The 22,400-nt window shown below is 40.1% G+C and overlaps 1 protein-coding gene across 1 annotated transcript in view; it reads right to left on the bottom strand.

Moving 5' to 3' along the window:
• Positions 1–3,622: 3,622 nt before the first annotated feature.
• Positions 3,623–22,400, bottom strand: part of LRRIQ1 (leucine rich repeats and IQ motif containing 1) — a 399,791-nt gene continuing 381,013 nt past the window's right edge. The window contains exons 23-26 of the mRNA XM_075342423.1: positions 14,428–14,560; positions 12,222–12,282; positions 11,399–11,516; positions 3,623–3,824 (exon numbers count right to left, since the gene is read on the bottom strand). Of these exons, the coding sequence (XP_075198538.1) occupies positions 3,691–3,824; positions 11,399–11,516; positions 12,222–12,282; positions 14,428–14,560 (446 nt within the window). The 3' untranslated portion in view covers positions 3,623–3,690. The remainder of the gene's footprint in view (positions 3,825–11,398; positions 11,517–12,221; positions 12,283–14,427; positions 14,561–22,400) is intronic.

Raw genomic sequence — 22,400 nt, 5'->3', positions numbered from 1 at the left:
GGGATGTGTGTTTCCAAAAACACAAGCTGGGCACAATGTAAGGGCACTACAATATACTGGCCACTACAAGGGCTTATTTGCAATTTTTTTTTCTGCAACATTCACTGCATTTGACTCCATGGGTATTTTCAAGAGACTAAATCATCACTACACCCATAAATGAATTCCCAGCGGCGTGCAATTTCCAAAATGTGGTTACTTGTGGTGGCTTCTGCTGCTCTGGTACTTAGGGGCTCTACAAATTGAGTCTGCAAACTACTCTAGGAAAATCTATGCTCGAAAAGTCAAATGGCACTCCTTCCCTCCTATGGTGCGGCCAAACAGCACTGAGCAGTTACATGTTGAGTATTGCCACATTCAGGACAAATTGTGCAACATATTATGGGGCCTTTATATCTATTCCATTTGGAAATATGTGGTTAAAACAACATGTTAGTGGTAAAAATTGAATCATTTCTTCATCACCCAATACTATCACATTTTGTGACACACCTTTGGTGTCAATATGCTCAGTGCACCCCTACATGAATTCATTGAGCGGTGTACTTTGTAAAATTGGGTCACTTTTGGGGTGTCTGCTTTTCTGGCATGTCAGGGCCTCTGCCAATTTGACATGACACCCCCAAACCATTCAAACTAAATCTGAACTTCAATATGGTGCTCATTCACTTCTGAGCTTTGCACTGAGCTTCAAAAATAGTTTTTGAGCACATATGGGGTATTAGTGAACTCAGGAGTAATTGTATAACAAACTGTGCGGTCTACTTTCTCCTATTACCCTTCTTGAAAATTAAATTTTGGGGCCATAGCAACATTATAATGGAAAACAATGGTAATTTATTTTTATTGCTGATGTATGTAAAGTGCTGGGGAATTAACAGCGCTATTATTATTATTTTCACAGCCTAATGTTATACAATTCCATGAATCATCTGAGGGGGTTACAATTCCTCACTACACCCAAATATGAATTCCTTGAGAGGTGTAGTTTCAAGAATGGGTTCACGTGTGGGGTTTTCCTGCTGTTTTGGCATGTGAGAAGATCTTCAAATGTGACATGGCGTCCGCAATCTATTCCAGGAGGCGAAAAGGGGCTCCTTCACTTCTGAGCCCTGCCAGGAGCTCAAATAGTAGTTTTCCATTACACAAGCGATATCAGTGTATTCATGAGAAATTGTACATCAAATTGTATTTCCATTTTCTCCAATTACCATTGCAGAAATACAAAATTTGGGGTTAAAATAACATTTTTGTTGGGAAAATTATTTTTCATTTTCTTGGCTCATATAAAATTCTTTGAAGCGCCTATGTGTTCAAGGTGTTCACCATGTTGGTTAAAAATAAAGAGAGAGAAAAAAATTTGAAAAAAATGAAGTTTTATAAGACATTGGTGGCAAGACATTTGCCGGAACATAGACACGCTGTGTCTGATCTAAAATGGATGGTAATAGAAGAAGTATGTTGTATTGATAGTGATCAAGAAAAAAAGAAATTGCTCCAGAGAGAGAGATATTGGATTTATACAATGGAAACACTGACCCTGAAGGGGTTAAATGAAATGTGCAACTTCAATGCATTTTTAACAAAGTGTATGTCTTACACGTTGTATTGACTATTCTTAATATGAATATTACTGTAAATTAGAATTTGTTTGTAAATAATTGTTTTTATTTTTTAGATAAGGTTGCTTGTTGTAATTGATGGAGGCATGAGGTGTGTGCCGATAAATACCCCGGGAAGGAAAAAGATCGCCAGCTTGAGGACGGACTAACCCTTGTAATGTCACTCAGATGTGAAGGACTTTATTCTGCGTCTATCATGGAGGTCTCAAGTGTGGAGGTGAAATGGAGCTTTTATCATCTGCTTACTCTGTCAACAGAGTGCAGACAACAAAGAACCTGGGAGTTATGATCTGTGGACCTAAGAAGTTGGACCTCATTTTTGGTCACCATATGTATTTCTCATGAGGAATTGACAAGTATGTCCTATGAGATATGGCTCAATGCTTAAGTACTGATAGCATCACGGATGCGTGAAAAAAATGGTTTGTACACTTATTTGAGCTGTTTTGCCACTGGATGAAATTTGGATATTTTGTATGCATTTCAGTGCATTTGTCAATATGAAGATTTTTGAATAGAGTCTGCATGAACAGAATACCGGGAAAGTAGGCAGTTAATGGATGTCATTTAAGAGGACTTCAAATTTCCATGTTATCCCCGCTTGTGGACAAGTATAATGTATTTCTGGATTCTCCTGTATATTTCTCTATGTAATAATTTGAATTTATTTCACATACAAAGCAAAGAAAATAATTAAAAAAAGTAAACAAGGACTTTATGCCCTTTTTTGTTTCTTATTGTGTGTTCCACTATTTAGGCACATCAGGGGCTCTGCAAACATGACATGGCATCCGCTATCTATTCCAGGCACTTTTGTGCTCCAAAATTCAAATAGCACTCTTTTGCATTCTGAGCCCTGCCTTTCACCCAAACAGTAGTTTTCTACAACATATGAGTTATAGCTGTACTAAGGAGTAATTGCACAACAAACTGTAAGGTCCACTTTGTCCTGGCACCTTTCTATAAATGAAAAAAATTTGGGTTAAAGAAACATTTTTGTGGTAAAAATTTATTTTTTCAATTTCACGGCTCAACATTATAAAATTCTGTGAAGCACCTGCGGGTTCAAGGTGCTCACTCCTTCTAAGCCCTGGTTTGCGCCCCAAACAGTAGTCTTCTACCACATATGAGGTATGCATTTTCTCCTGTTACCTTTGTGAAAATGCAAAATTTGGGGTTGAAGTAAAATTTTCATTTTGTCCTTTCACATTACTTTAATTTCTGTGGAGCACCTGAAAAGTTAATAAACTTCTTGGATGTGGTCTTGAGTAGTTTGAGGGGTACAGTTTTTAGAATAGAGTCGTTTTAGAGCATTTTCTGTCACTCATAGGCCTCTCAAAGTAACTTTAAATGTGATGGGGTCCCTAAAAAAAATGGTTCTGTAAATTTTGTAGGCAAAAAGAAAAATTGCTGATAAATTTCTTAATTTTCTTAGGAAGCTAGGTTAAAAGTTTATGTTTCAAAAATTGCACTGATGTAAACTAGACATGTGGTAAATGTTATTTATAACAATTTTATGTGACATAACTTTGGTTTAAGGGCATAAAAATTAACATTTTGAAAATTGCGTGATTTTCAAAATTTTGTCACAAGTAAACACAAAAAAAATTGTCCTAAATGTACTACTAACTTGAAGTACAACATATCAAAAAAAAAATCTCAAAACCACTGGAATTCATTAAAGCGTTCCAGAGATATTACCTAAAAGTGTCAATTTAAAACATTGGCCTAGTCACGAAGGTGAAAACAGGCTTGGGGGTGAAGGGGATAAATAATAAAGACTGAACCAAAACAAATCCACATTCATTTATATGTTCTAAATATTTAGCGGTAGGTTAATTATATAACGTGATGCAGAACATTTATCACAATAGCATATAATCTTTTTTTTTTTTATTAAATAAATTAGTTCATTGGAAAAGCATTTAAAACAAGAGCTAAAACATAATATGAATTTTCATATATCACAAGAGAAGAAAATGTTACACAGACATTTTCGGGTTTCCCAAGTTTTATTCATTGTAAATTTAGATTTATTAAAGGATAGCATATATTTTGAATATTTGAACTATTTATTGGGTTTTCCTTTCTTTTTTCCTCCTCCCCAGCCACCACTAAATTGAACTGGATTGTCTCGAAATGATATTCGTTCCTTCCGTTGAGGTCCAGAATTAGTTTTCTCTGGTGCAAATATATTTCTGCCTAAAAAACAAAAAAACAAAAGCAAAAAAAAAAAAAAAAATCACAATTATAGTAACACATTCAAATAAAGAGATAACTGTAAAACATGGCAATGGGTGAATTGTTGTTTGTGATACCACTGCTGATTAATTCCAGTAGCTGATATTAATCCAGATTAGAGTTTCAGACATATAGCGAAATAGAATGTAGGCTTCTACCCACAGGAGTGCAGAAGATAAATGATATTTATGAGGCATGGCCAGAAATTGCAGGGTGTGACATAAGTCACCCAACAATCTTATACTTAATGCAGAAGAAAATAGAACTTGGAAACTAGAGAATGAAGAACAGAACATTGGCATTCCCAGTAATATCAGATCAGAAGTTTTAGCAAGCTCTAGCTAGAGCTTTTTTTTATTTTATTGAAAATCTTTGTCTGTGAATCACCAGTTCCAACAAATTCTTGCACAGAGTTAAGAAAATGCAGCTGTGACATGAAATCTGATGAAAGAAGACTGGAGAACAACTTGTGGCCCAGAATTCAGTCACAAACCATTACACTTATGAACCACACCTTCTACAACTCTCTGGTTTAGAAGACCATAAAAGAAACAAAATATCTACACATATAAATCTGCATGACTGCTATAAAGGACTTAAAATTATCATTATTAATGGGAAAATAAACTGTAACTAAGAGTTGGTGCAAACAGATTTGCAGCACCCAGTCGAGTGTCCAAGCTGGACGGGAGCCTTGAGGACTGGAAGCAACGTATTCTCTTTTTTATTAGCTGGCCTTTTGAAACACGCACAATTATTCTCCTGTAAAGGCTGGCCCGTGCTTGGCGTTCATAGGACATGATGATTTTAACTATTCATAGCAGGGCTTCAGTATATGTATAGCACAAGCGATCTGATAATCGCAGGTTCAAGTACCCTAAAGGAACTATTAAATACAGTTAGCAGTGAATAATTAAAAAAATAAATAAATAAAAAAATTAGGCAAAAAAAGTTCAAATCCTCCCCTTTTGCTACATAAAAAAATACACATATTTGGTATTGATGCGTTCATAAAAGTCCAATCTATGAAATAGAAAATTAAATTAATCCGATCTATTAACAGCATAACAAGAGAAAAAATTAAACTCCAGAATTATGTTTTGTTTTTTTTGCAGCTGTAACATTGCAATTAACGACAATAATAGGGGATCTAAACACTGTATTTACCCCAAAATGATATAAGTAAACACATCAGCTTAGGGTGCAAAGAATACGCCTGTAAAATGAATACATTATGGCTCTCAGAAAATGGTGACAAGAGATTTTTTTTTTCTTTTTTTTACAAATGTTGATTATTTTTTTCATTACTTAAAATAAAAAGTATACATGTATGGTATCTGCATATTCGTACTGACCTGAACAATCATTGTAGAGAAAAAAAAACAATTGTGGAATTGCACTTTTTTTTTGCAATTTCAACACACTTGGAATTTTTTTTCCCATTTTCCAGTACACTGTATGGTAGAATTAATGGTATAATTTAACAGTACAACTCGGCCAACGAAAAACAAGCCCTATGGCTATGTTGACGGAAAAATAAAGTTATGGATCTTGGAAGAAGGGGTGTAAAAAAATGAATAATTGTCCCATCTAAGGGGGTTAAAGAGATGTCCAACCAAAATTATACTTTACTAAAAATAGGCTAGATGTCCCACACACTAGCTTGGATACTTTGGAATGCTTGTTTAGACAAAAATTTCTATGAGGGTTCACTCACATCTGTGTATATATCTGGTGAGAAAAAAAATCACCCCAATGTTTTTCAATAAGTGGGTGTTCATTTGCGAGTTTTTCCTCAGCTGTAATTGGGCCCAGGAAAAAAAAATCACAGCATGATACGTATGACGGTGGATATTGGCTGAGACAAGCTAATACAACTCAATGGATGTGAGAAAAAAAAAAAAGCGGACGGCACACAGACCATCAATATAACATCCATTATTTACGCACACATCTCAAAGGAAAAAAATAAAAGAATTATAGAAATATATATATATATATATATACTAGAAGGTGGCCCGATTCTAACGCATCGGGTATTCTAGAATTTACGTATTGTGTAGTTAATGTATGATTTTTGTTATATATATAGATGTTGTTGTGTGTAGTTGCCAGTGTTTGTGTAGGGCGCTGTAAATGTTCTGGGTGTTGTCTGGGTGGGGGGGTATGAGAGTGGTGTTGTTTGTGTGTTGCGTTGTGTGTGTTGCGTTGTTTGTGGAGTGCTGTGTGTCTGTAGCGTTGTGTGTGTGTTGTGCTGTGTGTGTTGCGCGGTTTGTGTGGGTGTGTGTGTGTGGAGTGAGTGTGTTTTGGGGGGGTATGTTTTGTGCAATGTGTGTGTTGCGCGGTATGTGCATATATTTGTGTGTGCCGCGATGTTTGTGTGTTGTGTGTGTGCAGCATTGTCTGTGTGTGTGTGGGTGTCTGTGTAGGGCGGTGTTTGTGGTTCCCAGTGTGTGTGTGGTGTGTTGTGCGGTGCGTGTGTGGCGGTGTGTGTGTTTTGGGGGGAGGTGTGCACCCCCCATCGTGGTCCACCCCCCATGCTGCACTCCCCATCGTGCTCCTTCCCCCATGCCGCGCATCTCCCATCGTGCTCCATCCCCCATGCTGCGCACCTCCCATCGTGCTCCATCCCCCATGCTGCGCACCCCCATCGTGCTCCATCCCCCATGCTGTGCACCCCCCCATCGTGCTCCATCCCCCATGCTGCGCACCCACCATCGTGTTTCATCCCCACATTCTGGGCACCCCCCATCGTGGTCCACCCCCCCATGCTGCATCCCCCATCGTGCTCCATCCCCCATGCTGCACCCCCAATCATGCTCCATCCCCCATGCTGCACTCCCCATCGTGCTCCATCCCCCATGCTGCGCACCCCCCATCGTGCTCCATCCCCCATGCTGCGCACCCCCCATCATGTTTCATCCCCCCATTCTGGGCACCCCCCATCATTCTCCATCCCCCATGCTGCGCACCCCCCATCATGTTTCATCCCCCCATTCTGGGCACCCCCCAACGTGGTCCAGCCCCCATGCTGCACCCCCCATCGTGCTGCACCACCCATGCTGCACCCCCCATCGTGCTCCATCCCCCATGCTGCACCCCCCATCATGCTCCATCCCCCATGCTGCGTACCCCCCATCGTGCTTCATCCCCCATGCTGCGCACCCCCCATCGTGCTCCATCCCCCATGCTGCGCACCCCCCATCGTGCTCCATCCCCCATGCTGCGCACCCCCCCATCGTGTTTCATCCCCCCATTCTGGGCCCCCCCATCGTGCTCCATCCCTCATGCTGCACCCCCCATCGTGCTCCATCCCCCATGCTGCACACCCCCCATCGTGTTTCATTCCTCCATTCTGGGCACCCCCCATCGTGGTCCACCCCCCATGCTGCACCCCCCATCGTGCTCCATCCCCCATGCTGCACTCCCCATCGTGCTCCATCCCCCATGCTGCGAACCCCTCAGAGAGGAGTATAATAGGAGGATTATAATAGGAGGAGTATAATGGGAGGAGAAGTCCTGGGGAAAGAGGAGTATAATGGGAGGAGTTGTCCTGGGGGGAGGTGTACAGGTGCCCAACGTGTGCGGGGCGTGGCCGAGCGGGCATAGTGTGAGGGGGCATGGCCTCGCGAGCATAGTGTGAGGGGGGCGTGGCCTAGCGGGCATCGTGTGAGGTGGTCTGGCCTAGCGGGCATCGTGTGAGGGGGCGTGGCCTAGTGGGCATCGTGTGCAGGGGCGTGGCCTAGCGAGCATCGTGTGCAGGGGCGTGGCCTAGCGGACATCGCGTGTGGGGGCGTGGCCTAGCAGGCATTGCATGCGGGGGCGTGGTCTAGCGGGCATCGCGTGCGGGGCGTGGCCTAGCGGGCATCACGTGCGGGGGGCATGGCCTAGCGGGCATCGCGTGCGGGGGCGTGGTCTAGTGGGCATCGCGTGCGGGGGGCGGGCCTGGCCAAACAGTTAATCCATGCAGGGGGCGGGGCCAGGCCGAGCCGAGCGGCCAATCCATGTGGAGGGGCGGGGCCAGGCCGAGCCCAGCGGTTAATCCAATTCAATGTAAGGACACAATGTCACTGTAACGACACAATTTTGGAGCAAGACAGACAGACAGACAGAATAAGGCAATTATATATATAGATATATATATGGATAGAGTATAGAATGATATTAGATAGACAGACAGATTTAAGTAGCAGTCACTCCCGGCTCACGCTGCGCTCTGTGACATCTGGCTTCTGGAATGAGCAATGTCATCAGTAACATTACAGCTCATCACAGTCGCCAGGTTTCTTGGAGCGCAGCGTGAGCTGGGAGTGGCTGCTGCTCAAAGCCTATGGAGTGTCAGATCGATACATAACCTATGATTGTCGGAATCGAGGAACATTGTTGAAAGCGCTGGACTACGTTGGACCTGAGTGGGTACTTCCTTTCAAATAAATTGTTTAACAAGGAAGTCCCTTGATTTTACTTCTCTCATGTTTTTCAAGTTATGTCGGAATCCCTGGACTACGTCATACCTGCCTCGGTCTGTTTTTTAAATAAACTGGTGAACCAGGGAAAGAGTCAGGCAGTGTTTTTTACAAAAAAGTATTTGTGTGATTTTTTATTTTTATTTACGGGTTAGTAATGGGGGTGTTGGATAGATAACTCTGGATTACTAACACCAGGGCTTGATATCAGCTGTGCTTTGGGACAATTCACAGCTGACGTCAACCCAAAATACCATCACCCAAATTGCCAATGCTCCAGGGCAATCAAGAAGAGCCAAGATGAAGTGCCAGAATTGGTGCATCTAAAGTGATGCTCCAAGTTTGGGATGGCTGCTATTTTTAGTATAGTAAAGGCCCAATAGCTATGGGCCTTCCCTGCCTGATAATATCAGCCCCCAGCCACCTGCTTTACCTTTGTTGATTATCACAAATTGGGGGGATTCCACAGCATTTTTTTTTAAAAAAACATTTATTTTTTAACTTAATGAAGCCCAAACACCCTTTAGTGCCACATGAAAGGCACCAATAGTTTATAATATGTAGTAGGGGTTGTAAAATTATATATCTGAGGGATCTATTCTATCCATATATTCTCTCTATATTTCTATCTATTTATTATCTATTATATATCTAATATCTTTCTATCTATATCTTTAGATAAGATTGCTGTATTAATTATGACAACTAGCTTAAAATTACATTAAGTTATTATAGTATGTAAAAGATGAAGTTAAAAACACACTGCGTACGTATGGTAAGCAAGAAAAAAAAAATTGCACACTCGTAAAGCAGTCGCATGCTGTATGGAATACCAAACGGATTTCACTTGCCTACTTTTCTGGCTGAGAATCTGAGCGGTGTTATATACGTAGATGTGAGGTAACCCTAAGGCCATGTGTGCACTAGAAAGTGACTTTTTCTTAAAGAAAATCCGAACCTTCATAAAGAATCCCGTACCTGCGGTAAAAAACTGCACCAAAACCGCAACGAGATCCACATGCGGTTTTGCTGCGGTTTGGTGCGGATTTGCTGCGGTTTTTCCGCAAGTTGGTCCCAGTGAATTTTTACCATTATCTAAACACTAATCAAAAACTGCAGATACCTGCGGAAAAGAAATGACATGCACATTAAGGCTCTGTGTGCACGCTGCGGATTTATCGCGGATTTTTCTACGGATTTGCTGCAAAAAATGTGTCTTTCTGCAGTCATTCCCTAGCGAAACCTATGGGTATAAAAAATGCTGTGCGCACACTGCGTTTTTTTATACCTGCAAATTTACCCATGGAATTTCCACTGTGGAATTAATGTGCATGTCACTTCTTTTCTGCAGGTACCTGTGGTTTTTGCCACGGTAATTCCGCACTAAACCGCATGCGGATTTCGTTGCAGTTTTGGTGCTTTTTTTTACCGCAGGTGTGGGATTCTTTAAGAGGGTCTGGATTTTCCTTGAAAAATGTCAATTTCTAGGGCGCACATGGCCTAATTCCGTAGCGGAAAATCCGTGGTAAATCCGCAGGTATAAAATAACGCAGTGTGCGCACAGCATTTTTTTTATACCCATAGGTTTTGCTGGGGAATGACTGCAGCAATGTAAGACAGATTTTCTGCAGCAAATCCGCAGTAAAGTCCGCAGTAAATCCGCAGCGTGCACACATAGCCTAAGGCAGCTAATTTTTAGCCTGTGCTATAATCATTTGCATCAATGATAGAAATTTTTACTGCAATCTACAACTTGCATTTGCAGTGCAGATCTTCTGACATGTTGGTTTTCGGTAATAATGCGAAATAATGATTCTTAAGTATTTTTATAGAATGCCCTCATGGAACAGAATTAATAAATTGATAAATGACAATTGTCATCCCCTTATAAAAAAATGATGCATCTTTACAAAGTCTGGCATTGTCAAGACACTGTGCAATTTCACCTCATGTCAGAAGAACTCTTTAACCCTTTCACGACCGGCCAAATTTGTGTTTTCCATTTTTTATCCCCATTCTTCTTCCAAGAGACGTAACATTTTCAGTCAATATGGTCATGTAAGGGCTCATTTTTTGCAGAACGAGCTGTACTTTTAAAGAAACCATGAGTTTTACCATACAGTGTACTGGAAAACAGCCACAAAATTCCAAATGCGAAAACAAAAAAACGCAAAAAAAGTGTGATTGCCCTATTGTTTTTGAGATATTTTATTCACAGTGTTCCATATATGGTACAATTGATGTGTCAGTGTGATGGCTGAGGTTGGTGCGAGTTCATAGACACCAAACATGAATAGGTTTATTTTTATCTAAGGGGTTAAACAACAATCAGAAGTTTGTCTGAAAAAAGTAAAAAAAGTGGCGTACATTTTGCGCCATTTTATGGGAGAAATGATCACCTCTTCTAACAGCCAGTACTTGGTTGTTTGTTTATAGGACCTTAATCATGTGATCACAGGAGTCATCACATGACCCTGTGCTACCATGACAACCACCGGATCCACGTGATCATGTCACGCCACTTCTGGTATCGGCCTGTAAGTAAAGTTATAGCGCGATCGCTATTATAATGGCGTTGTCACATATTCACAGCGTCATTTAAGAATTAAAAAGGTATGAGGGGAACGCGATTCCGCTCGTGGCTGGCAGGCACACATATAAAAATCAGCTGAGATGTGCGCCGATCTCCTCCGAGAGATTAACACTATGACCGTTAGGATGTAAAATTATTGCCCGCGGTATTTAAGATGTTAATATAAGGCCATCAGATTTTCAAATGCTTAAATAGTTATTCCCATGTTCAAGATCCTATCCCAATATGTAATATGTTTAATAATAATAATAATAATAATAGCCAATAGCTCCAATTAGGGATGTAGTATAGTTCTCCTAATTAGTAATATCTCTTACCTCATGTGCAGGGCATTGCAGTATGCAGGGTTACCTAAGCTGCAATGCCCTGCACATGATGTAAGTGACATTACTAATCAGCAGAACTATACTACATTTCTATTTGGAGATATTTGCTAATATTGTAGAAGGAAATATCCCTTTAATTATATTACTTACTAGATGTCACAGAACTTTGAGTTTTCACTTTTTCTTCTCTGTTTTGAGATGCTGAACTGCCAGATTTCATAGACATCAGGTCTAAATCATCAGCTTCTTTGCTTAGAGGAGTATTACTCTAAAAGTGAAAGTTGTGAGAAAAAAATGCAGTTGCAGTGCTTATTATTTAAAGTGTAAAAATCATACCAGCAACCAAAACACAGGACCGGTCATTGCTGGTTCCAAATTCTTCCTTTCATCCTCCAGAACTAGTGTGATAATGAGAGAAGTCATTGACTGGTTGCACTGATTATTCTGCCTGCATTACTTTGCAATGGGAGAAATCTATGATTGTTTTGCATTATTTAATTTTTTTTTTAAAAAGCAAAGCTGCGGGCCAGCTGTTAACCCTTGCCCATAGACACGTGTGCAGTTAATAGATTTTTACTTTTCCATAAACATTATCAGAAACGTAGAAAAGAAATTAAAAAATAAACTAATAATATAATCTTGAGCCAAAACAGAATTTAATATCTAACAATAATAAGGGAGGCATGAATAATCAGCATGCAAATTAGACCTCAGCGTTCTGGTTCTTGATGTAAACCATGCCAGGGTCACCAGTAATGTACACAGCGTATTAACCAACACCTTGATGCAATTACACATCTATTATTTCTGGTTTGCCATCTACACTCAGTACTATCAGTCGGCTTTGTGGCGTGTTTCGCACATGGCCGTTTACTGTATGTAAATGTATTCAGAGCATTTATTCAGAATATTTAGCGGTTGAGATAGAATCAGATAATAATCCCTAAGGGAAATATACAGGATAATATCTTACCACAAGCTGGACACGTCTTCCATTCAGAACGTCGTGGTTTAATTCAGGCAAGAAACGCTTACTGTAATAAAAGGACATAGAATGATTCACACTATAGATTTGATCCTACACCAGGGGGCCAGAAAAGGGATGGAATTTTAGATGGCAAATTTCTATATCTGCATATCTAGCACTCACAGGTTTTGGGAGGAACATAGACTTGTGGTCTACACATGATTTGTGGGAACTTGCATAAAAAATCCAAGCTGTAGACATGGAGCACATGACTAGATGGGGTAATGCATAAATTAGAGCAATATGTATTTGTAATACTTTATTAAACCATTGCATTAATTCAATGTAGCATTTCTAGTAGTTGTACTGAGAAGAGATGTGCAAATCAATTCGAGGAGACTTTAAAAGGGAACCTGTCATCTTCCCCAGGTCCCCCAAAGCACCATTATGTGATTATTGATCCCTTTACGCCCTTCCTAAACTTTTTTAGTGGTTTATTGATTTCTAATTTTTATTAAAATCAGATTTATACCTGTGGTTGCGATTTGCTAGTTAGTGGGTGACTAGTCATTGGGGTATTGTTTTCCCCAGACTAATTGTCCCACTGATTTTAGGTATAGGTTTGGTTGGCCTGGGGAAGCTGATAGTTTCCCTTTAATTTGCCTCAAATGTTACAATAAAATGGATTCTCCTGAAGCAGAATTGTTTTTGATTCACATCATGCAAATTCGGGAAGATGGTGTCCAAAGTCAAGAAAAAAGTGAAGCCCCCCCAAAAAAAACCCTCATCTTGCTACTCACCTATCCAGCCACTGCAACCACCAACAGGTTCATTATGCAGATCCCTCTGTCTTTTTATTGCTTTATCCTACGCAATGGCCTCTTCTACCATATGCACTCTGAACCAGATGGAGGATGGGGCAGGGGAACAGGTGAGTGGCCGAATGAGTATTTTCTTCACCCTATGTCTGTTAAGCTCTGGGGTTTGAAGAGACCCCAGAACATAACTAGGCACATTTGATTTGCATCTAAGGAATTTTGATGCAAATTTCCTAGTCAAATTTGATCAAACTGTCAAATCTGTATTTTAACAGATTCACTCCTTGCTAGTAATGAGTATCATGATTCCACCACTCACACTGTCCTATGGATTCTGTGAGTGACAGCTCAGCCGCCCTATAGGATATGGGGTGTGCTGGGCTGTCAGTATGGTAACAGCCCAGTTTTCGAATCTGATCTATTGTTTACAATGACCATGTATCTTGCTTTTGACTACCCATTTGCCCAGCCCATTTGTCTTTATTCGCTAAACTTAGTGGAATTTTGACCTCGGAGGTGACCGGACTACACCATTTTCTCATCCTTTTTTTTATGATGAGGTCTCTTGGTATATGACCACAGACCTCTTGACTGCCCAGGCCTCACGGCTAGTACATAAGAAGTGAATAGTGTCACAATGAGGTTGAACATGGAGCTTACATTACTGGCATCCATTGGTAAGCTGAAATGCACATGTTGTTTCAGTACAACTACACGGTTTATTGTTTCTACAGCAGAGGAAATGGTATGCATAGTTTATAATGGGCGAGAAATATGTCAAAGGAGATGGTGTGAACATGGCCTGATTTCCTTCTCTCCATACTGTATATGTATGGTTGAGGGGGGAGCCAGCACTGCCTATGAATGGCATGCAACAATAAAAAGTGTAATATTCACAAATTCATTAATACTGTAATAATTCAATGAGATTTTTTGCAAACGATTGATCAATGATTTGAGCCTCTCTGCCATGTCACGGGAAATCTCTATAGGAGGGTCCCTACTCTATATTATAAATTACTATCGTAGCATACGGTCTCATATAATGAGCAGGACCATATAAAAACACCACATACCTGAGACATGTCTGAACCGCTCCCATGCTGCAAGGACTGACAACTTCAAATAAAGGCAGCCCAGGTGCCAGCATGTGCAGCGAAGCCACACACACCAGCACAATGTCAGGACTGGCCCTCACAGTGTCAGACCAGCAGCCATGGATAAAGGCAGAACATGCTCAGGCAGGTGGTGCTTAAGTAATAATGCCTATGGAACAGGGGGCGGTGGCTGTGTGTGAACAGCCACCAACATAAATTTAGATAGCAAATGCGTATGTATGGTATGAGGCACTGTTCTGTATTAGCAAATCACTTGTACAATAAGAAGATAATTACCATCTGGATGATGCAGAATTATTTGTATTTCTGTCTCCGCATTGTGTATGAAGCCATTGATAAGTAAGTTCTCTACTTCTTGCTAATGCCTCTGAAGGAAGTTCCTTTAACTCGCATAATTCTTCTTCTTTTCCTACACACAAGTTATGAATACATTATACATACATACATATATACATATATATAACTCTGGCAGGAAGAAAATAAATGTACCCATTTGCTCCATTTCTACAAAGTTGAAAAATGCAGACAGAAAAACAACATCTATATATCCACATTTCACAGTCATAAATCCTGCCTTTCTTTAGCAGGGGCTAAGTACATCAATTACTTATTACAAGTGAAACCAATACTGAAAATCTTCAGCAATTAGATATCTGGCTGTGGCACCCATATTCTGCGACATCTGCAATTGCCATTTGATCAAAGTCACAGGAGGCTGGGGCTGCACTCACTCCTCGCAGCGTCCATCACCCCTACTGGGACAGACATCACTAGGGAGCAGTGCTGCCCTTACTTACTAGTTTTTTGCAACGCCGCCCTCTTTGAACACATCCTGGATTCTGGGTGATGGATGTTGTGAGAAAGGTTAGTGCAGCACCAGCATGCTACTCCTCTCTCCGCTATTGCTTCTGTGAAAGACGTCAGTAGGGGGTGGTGCTAGAAGCAGTGCGTGGCACCAATGACGCCCCACTGCCTCTAACACCACTCTGAAATGAACCATCATCATCGGGGATGGTGCTGGTGTCACGCACTGCTCCTCGCATCGTCCTAAAACAACTCATCAGCAGGGAGTGGTGATAGAAGATTATTTAGTTTAGGGTGGTGCTAGAGGCTGTAACACCAGCGCCACCCCCTGATGATCAGTCATTTGAAGGTGGTGCTAGAGGTTGTCGGGCCTTCAGAGAGGAGAAAAGATGATGTTCATGCTGTTATTTTTGTTAATATTATCAGGTCTTAAATAAAGCAAAGATAAAAAATAAAAGCCCTTTTTTTCAGGCAAAAATAATCCTTTACTTGCATGTTATACATAAGCAGTGCAGCCTCTAAATTTATAAATGTTTTTCAGAACTTCACTTAAAAACCCCCCGTTACCTTATTTTCAATGTCATGAGTGTACATTCTTTTTAATTTCTATACATTTGTGGGGTCCCAGAGGTAAGACCACCACTGATCATAAAGTGATGAGAAATGCTAGCAATATCCCATCAGTATATATGATGGGGATACCCCTTTATTGTATATGTATTCATCAAATCCATAAATGATGGACAAGGTTGGCTTCTTACATACAGATTTTATAGATGTCTCTAAACCCTTATTCATTTAGAATGACTTCAAACTATGAAAAAAATATATATTATTTTTTCCCATTTCACCTCTATTTTTTAAGCTGCCTTGGGAAAAACAATTTAACAGCCATTGCCTCAGAAGCATTACCAATTGAGGAGCAACTAAAAAGCTGAACACTGAAATTTCAGAAATAGAAACCCACGTAGGAAAAAGTCAGTATTTGAGTAGCAATTACAGTAAACAAACGGTAAGATCTAAATCAAGTTATTTGAAAGGCCTAGTCGGAAAAACAAACTCCAGTAAGATGGAGAAACCGCTTCCCAAGATTTGTAAATGCATTTGTCCTGTGGGCAAGTAGCTACTCAAAACCAGCTGCCATGGCAAAATCTTTTATACAGCGCAAAAAATAAGCTATTGTTTATTGATCAATCGGCAGATAAAGGAAAACAGAGAGATGGATATCTTGTGTGTTATAGCCCAATGCCAATCTCCTAGATTGCTCCCAGAGATGTTGGGGGGTTTGAAAGTGTATGCTAAAACATACAAGTAGCCAGTAACTAAAACATACAAGTAGCCAGTAATTTGGTATGGTGAAATTATCTAATAGCTGGGCCTTAGTGGACAAAATTATGTGGAAATATTATAAGCAAAAGTCTCAACATCAACGTTCCAGGGGGAAAAATTAAAAAACACAAACATTATCATAGTACCCCTAAGCTACAGAGTCAAAAATATTTTTTGGTCTACAAATTATATATTCCAGATCCAGATGTATGAGTGAATAAAGCAACTTTTTCCACTTATTTCCACTGGAGTGCTGCTTCCATTCTATTTTTTCTATACACACACCTATTAAATATATTTCCCAATTCAAAGATCAGAATTTTACAGAATTATATAGATTATATACATGTTATAAAAGACACAAATTAAACATTTAATTTACACAATTTCCTTGATAATAGTCAATACATTAAGAATTAACAAAAAAGTATTAAGATTTGCATCTCACTTGTGTATTGAAATATGAAGAATTGTAGATGATTTTTCTTATATTTATATCTGTATGTATCCAAGTAGTTTGTCATACAGTAAATCAGCATTTTGATCTTTAGGTCACATGTAGCTGGAGTATTTTTGATCCCCTATTTGTATTGTCAATTTTTTTTTCCCAATAAACAGATACCTGTACAAAGATGTAATGCAAATAGCATATTTCTTTACAGTTAGAGTTGTCACATTGTGGCATGCCTTACCACAAGAGGTAATAATGGCAGATACTATATCAGTTTTAAAAAAGGGCTGGATGATTTCATCAGTGCACACAACATTGTTGGTTATAAATGACTTAGGCGGGCTTTACACGTTGCGACATCGCTACCGATATATCGTCGGGGTCACGTCGTTAGTGACGCACATCCGGCGCCGGTAGCGACATCGCAATGTGTAAAAAATTGCTGATGTGTGTCACGTCGTTCATTTCCATAATGTCGTTACTGCTGCAGATACGATGTTGTTTATCGTTCCTGTAGCACCACACATCGCTGTGTGTGAAACCACAGGAACTACAAACATCTCCTTACCTGCGTCCACCAGCAATGCGGAAGGGAGAAGGTGGGCGGCATGTTATGTCCCGATCATCTCCACCCCCTCCCCTTCTATTGACCAGCCGCTTATTGACGTCGCGGTGACGTCGCTGTGACGCCGAACGCACCTCCCCCTTGAAGGAGGGATTGTTCGGCGGTCACAGCGACGTCGCCGACCAGGTATGTGCGTGTGAAGCTGCCGTAGCGAACATTATCACACTAGATATCGCATGTACGACAGGGGCGGTGGTATCGCGCTCGACATCGCTAGCAATTGCTAGCGATGTCGCAGCGTGTAAAGCCCGCCTTAGGGGCAAAATGTAGAAATGGTGAGGGAAGGTTGAACTAGATGGACGTAGGTCTTTTTTCAACCTATGTAACTATATAGAATAGATGCATTGATTTCCCAATAATGAAAAACGAAGACACGCACAGAAGAATGGAAGCCATATTTCCTTCATAATAGTAAACGGTTGTTGGACCATCTACATTACCCGCGATGTTACTTTTATGCCCATGCTGCAGACACGTCAGAGCTAAACTTTACAATCTGCAGCATTAATCTTGTAAATATGACCAGGCTGGATTTCCACATCGACAATTACAGTTGGAGTAGGAAACAAATAACATTCATACCACCAAAAGGTAGTAAGTCCTATACTAAGAGGAATTAAATAATGAATGTTACCAGCCATTTATATGCACAACGGGTATTCCTCAATTACCTATAACACGGCTATGGATGGAGTTGGCAGAAATTCACTATGTGGAAAAGTTCACTGAAGTGGACTACATGTCAGTCATTGGTAATCAATACCATCAGAACATTTGCATAAATGCTCATTTTAATATTCCTGATATAACCTCTCCTTGAAATATTTATTTCTTTATGTTGTACAGCCATGGACACATATATATGAACTGCTAAATAGTCTTGGGACAGTGGTTTGGTGTATTTCGATTTGCATGGCAATTGCTTTGTTGGTGTACAACTGTACATTCACATGTAGCAGAAAAGCAGGCCACACGGGAAGGAGAAGAAGTCAGTTTTCCACTTAAAAAGATATATTATCTCCTCTATGGGATCCATTTCCAATTGCCATTTTAGAAAGCAATGAAGGAAAAATAGAAGCATACCAAGAAGTCACAAAGGAGTTGAGGAGCTCTTCACATTTGCCAACTCTTAGTGAATAACAATTCTATGTTGATTTTTTAATGAAATTGCCCACATTGGATTTTTCTTGGTTGGCATCATGCTTCATTAAGAATGGTCACTACTCTGAACTTGAATACAGAGGTAGAAGTACAGTTTGTGATGCTACTAAATCATGGTCACAGCATAGCCCTGCAATTTTTAGTTTGACATGTTGTTCACCGACTGTCAATTAGGTTGGGAAAACCAATGCTGGTATTGGGACACAAAAGGAATCAGTGGCCACACACAGACTGCAGATTAATACATCTGATAGCATCTTGGGCAACTTGAAGACAGCACCAGAGGAAAGATTCCAAAAGAGTGAGCCAGTATATTTAGAAATATGCGAGTAGGATGATCCGAGCCAATAATAAATATGAAAACTTAATTTTGAGGTGAGATCACATCTGCTACATCCAGACGGACATCAAAGTAAAATGTGTGTGCATCTATTGTAAATACCGATATCTGATTGGCTACAAAATGGTAAAACAAACTAAATATTCCCTGGACTAGTTGTTTCCCATCACATGTGTTCATTATTTCAGCATATAAACATACTTGTCAGAAGAAACCATCAAATGAATGTGTTAGTGTCCAAAACCATTACAGCGGAATACGTTCATCTTTACACCACAAACTGCAACTGACACAATACAAAACGTCTACATATTCACCTAAAATATATCTTTGTACCGTGTTAGCCAGTAGAGATAAAAAAAATTGTTTAAAAGAACAGAGAGTCCTCAGTGGTTGATACCTTTTAATGGCTAACTGAAAAGATGGTAATAATTGCAAGCTTTCGAGACTACTCAGGTCTCTTCATCAGGCATGGTATAACACAAAATCTGAAGAGTCACGTATTTATACACAACAGGACTTAGAATAGTGCAGTAAAAAAAAAAAAAAAAAAAAAAAAGAACAAGTTATATGAAACAGAACTATCTCTATGGCAGGGGGACAAGCTGTTCTAGCCATAAATACTGATGCAGTTCAGTGTGAAAGTTTTATTGTCCTTTGATAAGGGTCTGGTCCAGGGCTGCTCAGAAGTCCTGTGACAAAGGTTTTGTGCATAATGGGTATTGTAGGTATGTAGAATTGGGTTAGTATTGAAAGGAAACTTCAAGTCCCAGAGAGACAGGAGACTATGGGAGTACAAACTTATGATGACCTTTGACACATTCAGAGAAGGAATGAATGTGTCTCATGGATTCATGTCTTTTTACATCAGTTAAAAGATGTGCTCCTCTGACCATCCGAGCATGTCACAGCCCTGGACCAGACCCTTATCAAAGGACAATAAAACTTTCACACTGAACTGCATCAGTATTTATGGCTAGAACAGCTTGTCCCCCTGCCATAGAGATAGTTCTGTTTCATATAACTTGTTCTTTTTTTTTTTTTTTTTTTTTTTACTGCACTATTCTAAGTCCTGTTGTGTATAAATACGTGACTCTTCAGATTTTGTGTTATACCATGCCTGATGAAGAGACCTGAGTAGTCTCGAAAGCTTGCAATTATTACCATCTTTTCAGTTAGCCATTAAAAGGTATCAACCACTGAGGACTCTCTGTTCTTTTAAACAATTTTTTTTACATATTCACCAGAAGCCTGACTCTAAGCCAGATCTTAATTTCAGATAGAGAACTACACTAAAGGGGAAACAGTTCATTTTCATTAAAGGAGTTTTCCAGTGTCAGAAAACCTCAGACTCCAGCTGTTTTTTTTTGCTTTGTTTTTTTTTTAAACAAACAAAACAACAACAAAAAAAGTAGTGCTTTTCTCAATCCCCATTCCCCTACAGCTCCATCCCCGAGGTCAACATGGTGTCTGTTATTTTCTATAGTGCTGATGTCATTCTGGGCTGCAACCAGTGAGCTGAGTAGGTTGTGTCACCAACCCAGGCAAGGATGTTGAGCTCACAGATTGGCTGCAGCCCTGCGAAAGTGATGTCAGCACTGTAGAAAATAACAGACACTGGGACTGGTGAGTATAGCAAAATTATTATTATTTTATTTTTTTAAAGAAATTGCAAATGATATGCAATAACAAAGTGTTGTTACTTTGACATAGTAAAGATAAAGTCAGCATGGTGTCTCAGTGGGTAGCACTGTTACTTTGCAGTGCTGGAGTTCTAGGTTTATATCCCACCAAGGACAGCATCAAGGAGTTTGTATGTTCTTCCTGTGTTTGCGTAGATTTTCTCCGGGTTCTCCGGTTTCCTTCCATAGACATACAGATAGGAAATTTAGATTGTATTGTGAGCCCCAATGGGTACAGTGATGATCATGTCTCTAAAACGCTTCAGAATATGTCGGCGCTCTAAGAGCAAACCATAATAAATACGATGATATTCTGTACAGTATATACCATGAAGGCAACCCACATAAGAGCAAGCTAATAGGGGAAAAGGGTTCCAGTCTAGATTGGACTTTTTTTCATTGGGTGGACACAGACTCTAGACTTTTTTCTCCAGACAACTGCACTGGTTGCAATGATGAAATAAGAATTTGGACACAGTACCACTGAGGAAGCATCAGGCCCTTGAGGCTCGGTGGTGTGAGCTATAAATATAATTTGAGGCTAAGGGTCCTTTTCCACTTGAGTACCGCTTCCGATGCGATAGCATCGGAAGCGATATGCTAATGACCCTCTGCTGCGGGTGTGAGCCGAGGGTCATGTGACTATGATGCGATATTGCAATTGTATCACAGACTCTGAGAAGAGGAAGGAAGCACTTTCTCCCCATCTCCTCCGCGTCTGTCTCTGCGTATATCGCACTGCAGTAGCATAACATGCAAGTGCAGTGCGATGTTTCACACGCTCCCATAGGCTTGTATGGGGGTGCATGAGCTGAGACTCGTTGCCAAACACAGCATGCTGCGATTGCACCGACAGCATGATTCGTGACGAAAAAAAATAAGCAAGAGGACACTGCCTCATTAATTAACACTAGTGCGAGTACAATCTGATGTTTTATCGTATCGCACTCACACAGACAAATCGCAAGTGGAAAAGAACTCTAATTCTGAGGTGTTTTTTTTGCCCAATTTAACAGTATGTGCTACATAACATCTCTAAACGTTTATTTTCTTCAACAAAGTTTGTATTATAAAAAAAAAAAAAAAAAAGGGTAAAACCTTCAAAGCTTTGTTGCTATAGGGTAAATAATCATTTAGGACTAAGGGAAAATGACATATGGTAGAGATTAGAATATGAGATTTCAATAATGAAAAGCCTTGGGTATTGATGATACTAAACCAGTAATATTAAACAATTAGCTAAAAACTATGCCATAAGAATTGTGAAAAAATGGGGGGAACTTAGCTGGTGCAAATCTTTAGGGTAATTGTAATTGCTCAACCGGTTGATCACTGTAGATTATACTACCAATTTTCCTCTTAACTAGTTTTACCCATTGCTCTTCCAATCAAGTACTGAAAACTGCTGTTTAAATGATGTTCCCTTTTCATTGCGTTCTGCTGTGCAGGATATGCCAGGACATTATAAGATGGGAATATCCTTTCCACATTAAGGTCATGCAGGTTTATACTGTGTCAAACAAATTACATTCTTCATACACAACAGCATCAATAAGCACTGGCTTAAGCATTCCCATGGCTGCTGAGAAAAGGAAAGTGGCTTATTACACAGTAAGTAGATCCCTAAATGCCAGTGTTTTCCTGCAGTAATTTAACACTCACTTTCACCCTCTAGACATGTTTAAACAACACTTTAATTGATGACTAAGTGTGTGGCTACCCAATATGTCTTGTTCTCTTGCGCAAGACGATCAATGAGATACGGTGTAGCTCCTTATACAGGTCCAGCTAACAACTGTTAATATATAGCAGTACACTCAACCATATAGTGCACTAAACACAGGGATTGAAGAGGAG

This window comes from Anomaloglossus baeobatrachus, chromosome 4 (genome assembly GCF_048569485.1).
Source record: "Anomaloglossus baeobatrachus isolate aAnoBae1 chromosome 4, aAnoBae1.hap1, whole genome shotgun sequence".
Lineage (NCBI taxonomy): Eukaryota > Metazoa > Chordata > Amphibia > Anura > Aromobatidae > Anomaloglossus > Anomaloglossus baeobatrachus.
This window is presented reverse-complemented; position numbering and strand designations above follow the sequence as displayed.